Here is a 5,623-nt window from a genome sequence, read left to right on the forward strand (position 1 = left end):
ATCCGATCCTGGAACCACAAATCTGCCCACAGTAGGTACAGACATTTCGTGGCCGGCCAGCTCTCTGCTGGGAGAAAGTTCTTTCTTTTTCCTACCGCCTGTGCTAAGAGACCCATGGCTGTTAGTTCAAAACCCATAATGGAGTCTTAAACCTCTGTTAGATTTCACCAAAGAACCACATGGTATATGATCAGAATGACCCCAAGGAATTGATACTCAGCCTTTATTTGTCTCTTCTTTCCATGTAATGCTCGCTTTCTCCCTTGTGGGGAACAGCACATCTGGGATAAATGTTGAAGGGGAATCACACCACCGTGACGGAGTTCATCTTGTTGGGATTCACGGACAACCAGCCCCTGAGAGTCATGCTCTTTGTGGTGTTTCTGTTGATCTACCTGCTCATCCTGGTGGGGAATCTCGGGATGGTCACTTTAATCAGGATTGAGTCCCAGCTTCACACCCCCATGTACTTTTTCCTCAGTAACCTGGCCCTCTTAGATGTCGGCTACTCCACCGTCATCGTTCCCCAGACACTGATGGCCTTTGCAGTGGAGAGCAAAGCAATTACATTCACTGGGTGCGCTCTGCAGTTCTACTTCTTCTGCATTGCTGTGTCCTGTGAGTGCTGCCTGTTGGGGGTGATGGCGTATGATCGCTTCACAGCCATCTGCAGCCCATTGCTGTACACCGTCATCATGTCCAAGCGGTTCTGCGTGCTGCTGGTGCTGGGGTCGTACCTAGCCAGCTGGGTAAATGCAACAGTTCAGACTCTATTTATATTCCGTTTGTCCTTCTGTGGATCAAACATCATCAACCATTTCTTCTGTGATGTGCCCCCCATCCTGAAACTGGCCTGCTCTGACACCCACATCACAGACATTGTTCACTTCACCTTTTCTACTGTAATTATATCATCTACTCTCCTGACCATTGTCATCTCCTATGTATACATTGTGGTAGCTATTCTAAGAATCAACTCCACGGAGGGCAGGCAGAAAGCCTTCTCCACCTGCACCTCCCACCTGACGACCATCACCATCTTCTACGGAACAGTCATTTTTATGTATTTACGGCCCAGTTCAAAGTACTCCATGGACCAGGACAAAATCATCTCTGTGTTTTATACCCTGTTGATCCCCATGCTGAACCCCCTGATCTACAGCCTGAGGAACAAGGAGGTGAAAGAGGCTTTTAGGAGGATGATAGGAAGGTTTTTTTTCTCAGTGAATGTAAAGGTGGAGACTTTATTTTGAATAAATAAATGGGAGTAAGATGGAGGAGTCACTTCCCTGTGTCGTTATCTTGATTTCCGTGAATCACCAAATTTGTTTGTGTTGCATCAAAAGACACTAACGGTCAGATTTTCCAAACAGTTTTGCATCCACCCACCAGCTACTAGTTCAGCACTTCAGCAAGTCGTCCAATTTTCCAAAGTGCTCAGCTGCCAGTCAGGGCCTTAAATTCAGAGCCCAGAATCATTGATCTCAATGGTAACTGCTCGATGCTGAGCACTGGGGCAGATCTGGCGCCTTCATGAGGGTCTTAACTGGTGTAGTAGGAAAAGAGCCTGAAACAAGAGGCCCAGTATGAGGCCTGCAGCCTGAGCAAGAGTTGCGGCTAGAAGCAAGCACTGCTCACAGGTGCAGCATAACTCCGCCAGCCTCTCGGTCAGACTGTGCGTGTGTGGAAAAGTACCGCCACTGGCAGGAAAGGAGCTGAGGCTGCAAAGCAAACACCGCTAGGCTGGAATCACAGGCTCCTGTACTTAGCACTAGGAGCACCTGGGACATCAAGCGCTAGAACATCCGGACACCAGAGAGAGAACCAGAACCTGCTGACCTCCTAGGTGTCGTGACAAGATGAATAGAGATGTTTTGGTTATACCACCCCGTACATGGAGACTGGTAGGCTTAGGTGATATCAGAGGGTGGTACATGACTTCATCAGAGGGCAACGCATCGGGGGGCAGTACAAGCCCTATTGGTAGTAGGGTATAAATAATGATTACAATAAAGTAACTTGTTCGGCCCAGGGGATGCTGGTAGGTCCGTCCAGTGATTAAGTCAGCCGTTCCATTGTATCGGAGTGCTCAAATTTGAAGGGTCTTGTAAGATATAGGACGCTTCTCATTGTGCTTCACTACAATAAACCAGGGCTCGGATGCCTTCCTTGCTCAGCTAATCCATGGTTGTCGATTTCTTCGATCGTGGGGTGTTGTCTCGGTTACCTGCAGAAGCTGAGACGTACACACACAGAGGTACGCAACACCGCGACTCTCCTACAGTAGCCAGATTTCATGGTCTATGGTAAAACGCCATGAATTTGGTAGGGCTCTACTCATACAGGTGGAGGTCCCTGTTCAGTAAGGCATTAAGTGAGTGTTCACATTCATCCCTATCCAGCTAAGTCTTTAAGCATGTGCTTAACTTTAAGTAAGCGCTTTATTCCCACTGACTATCTGATCTGTGGAACTATTTGAAACTATCCTGCAAAGTGCCTTATGATAAGAAAATGAACCCACTGGTAACACTGACCTATCCCTTAGCTGCTGCTCATTTTGATAGCGAGAGTTTCCACCTATTTGGTTTTCATATTTTGTTCTCGTAAGGATCCCAGAGGACTTTGCAGCTATTATGGACACACATTCTTTTCCCTACGACTATATCCCACCTGTTTCTACGAGGAGGACAGAAAGGCCGTTTTTTGCTAATATAGTGTTATCAACTCCAAATATGCACAAATCATGAACCAGGCCCCCATAATCATTAGATTGATTGGGGGGAGGGGGAGAAAAACCTTGAGATTTTATATGAAGAGTAAATGTTTTGGTTTTTTATTTGCCTTTTGGGTGTTTTTTTTTTTTCAACATTTAGACTACACTCCGGTTTCTTCGGAACCATGAGGGCTAGAAACATTGATTTTTAGATGAAAGTGGAGAGTCTAATATCTTCAAATGCCTCCAGGAGTTGAGGCTTTAAGACAGCCTCCAAATATTGTGTAAACATAATCACAAGGGATGGCCGCACTGCTAAAGATATTTCCAGCCAAATTTAGGAGGCAGGAGAAAGAAAAACAGCTGAGTATAAATTAGGGAGCTAGATAAATTTTTTTTATGTAGAACTTTATTCAAAACATACTGGGGCTAATGCCCCTACCTCTGGAAGGAAAGTCTTTTAGGACTTCTACGGGTCAAAAATATTGAAGTCTCCTTTAAATGCCAGCCCCCCAAATGGGACAGGACGATACTAGGACGGTGATTCAGCTTCCTGATTTTCCAGTGCTGTTTCCTTTAAGCAAGCAGCCTCTACAACCCTACAATAAATGATGTGCCCGGATGAACACCCCGTACACAACTCAGGCATTTCAACACCCCTAGTCCACTGATAGGCTCCTGATTCTACTGAACCTTCTATCTAGTCACCCACAGCCCTTCCTGTATCATTGATAGCCAGATGACATAAATATCTCATGGCAGTTTGGTGGCTTATGCTAAAAGGTTTGTAGGGGTTTGTTCTCAACTGGGCTCTTTCTGAGTCAAATCAGCAAAAATAAAATGGAGTGACGGGTTTTCTCTTTTGCACTGCTGGATAAGGCCCCCTTTCTTCTCCTGAAGACTGAGCTAGCAAACGCAGGGCTTGGGGCACTGAGCGCCGGGGCTGTGGGGCTGAGCGGGGAACAGCACAGACAGAAGGACACAGAGAAGGAGCAAAGGAGCCCCAGATACAGCCAGAGAAGCAGTAGTAGTGTGACCCTGAGGAAAAAAACTAAGGCTGTAAGATTTTGGGTGAGCAAGTGTAACATTCATGTGAATTTTTTATGTCTGTTGTGCTGGGTGCTTGTATTAGTGACAACAACAATCCATCCTGCAGTTCAAACAAAAGCTGGTGGGGTTGGTGCTGGATTTTAGAACCGATGGGTGTTTTAGATCCTGGGGGAGTTCATTCCTCAGCACTGGATGGCTCCGGGAAAGCTCTGTCTCTGGCTCACATGAGCCTGCCCCACCCCCTCCTTCATTTGTCTCACTCCTTCAGCAGTCACCCTGCGCGGCCGAGGACATTCTGCCATTCAGTCACCCCGGCTCAGGCCTGTGGATAAGGCTGATGTTGCTAACTTTATGTTCTGGGTTTAGTGTACGTGTCCTAGGGGGTCGCACACTCGGTTGCTGCTGTCGAGTGAACTTATTGCACACACCAGAGGATTCCCACATCCCTCCATTCCCACCCACAACCTTCCTGTGCGCCACCATCCCATGCCCCTCAATTGCAGGGGCTCTGTGTGCCCCCCAAACTCCCTCCTCCTCCCATCCTAGGGAACTCGTTTTCCCCTCCAATGCCAGCGGCATTGTGTGCCTCCCATTCCCCTCATCCCAGGGGCTTTGTGTCCCCTATTCCTCACTCTCCCAGTGCCTGGGTCCCCAATTCTCCCCCCATGGCAGGGGCTCTCAATGTGCTCCCATTCCCCTATTTCCCTCCCATCCTAGGGTTCCCTAGTCTCCCCCCCCCCACACAAGGAGTTGTGTGTGCCCCTCATTAATCCCTCTCCCTTCTCTCTCAGGCCAGGAGCTCTGCCTCCCTCCCATTCCCACCTTCCCCCCCCATACTGGGGGTTCTGTGTGTCCCCTTGCCCCACACCAGGTTCCCCCAATTTCATTCTGTCTGGAGTGGCTCACAACTGTGAGTGCCAATCTCAAGTCAGACTGTCAGAAAACAGGGCAGTCACCCCAAGCTGGTGGTGTGGTCTGTAATTAGATTTCACCAACCAGTAACAAATGTGAACTCCTGGATCACTGTTCCAGTCTTACCGGGGAGTCACAGACAGTCCACTTAAGCTCTCCAGCCCATCTTACCATGCAAACAAACTGGACTTATGCATCCGAAGAAGTGGGCTGTAGTCCACGAAAGCTTATGCTCTAATAAATTTGTTAGTCTCTAAGGTGCCACAAGTACTCCTGTTCTTCTTTTTGCGGATACAGACTAACACGGCTGCTACTCTGAAACTGGACTTAGTGATAATAGTCACATAAACCAAAAATCACATCATATCAGGTTGCTCCCAGTTCCAAGACACCAGTCACTTCCCCCTCATTGATTGGTACTCTGGATCTTACACCAAGGACAACACTGGTAGCCAATTCTATAGTTAACTAACTACAGGTTTATTAGCTGACAAAAGACATGAGTGTTATTGAGGTTAAAGCAGGTAAAATACATTAACAGGTGAGTCAAAGTTTGTAAACCCAAAAGGACAGCAGAGATGTAGTAACCTACCAGTTCAGGGCCACCCAGAATAACACTGGGGATCTCCATCTTCTTGTTTAGTTATTGCACGGTGGTAGAATCGAAACAGTCCAGAGATAAAGGATCTTCCTTTGAATCAGTACTTATAGCTTCTTCTCCACACAACAGTCAGAGCAGTGTTCATACTCACACCATGGCCAATTGCTTTGAATTTAGCACTCTTCATTTGCATTCAATGAGTTATTTAATTACAAGCTTAGACATAATATAACTGCCTGCCTTTACATTATAATAAGAAGAGATAAATGAAAACAATGCAAGTAACATTCCATTAGTTTGATGAAGTTCTGACATCTGAATATACTCTTAGATTAACACACACTTTG

General features: G+C 46.8%; 1 protein-coding gene across 1 annotated transcript; it reads left to right on the forward strand.

Moving 5' to 3' along the window:
- The first annotated feature begins 290 nt into the window (after window positions 1-290).
- On the forward strand, window positions 291-1,253 carry LOC135980272 (olfactory receptor 5AR1-like). Its single transcript, XM_065580313.1, has one exon. It carries the CDS (start codon window positions 291-293, stop codon window positions 1,251-1,253), a length of 963 nt encoding a protein of 320 aa, XP_065436385.1.
- Window positions 1,254-5,623: the final 4,370 nt, after the last annotated feature.

Source organism: Chrysemys picta, unplaced genomic scaffold, assembly GCF_011386835.1.
Source record: "Chrysemys picta bellii isolate R12L10 unplaced genomic scaffold, ASM1138683v2 scaf2475, whole genome shotgun sequence".
NCBI lineage: Eukaryota > Metazoa > Chordata > Testudines > Emydidae > Chrysemys > Chrysemys picta.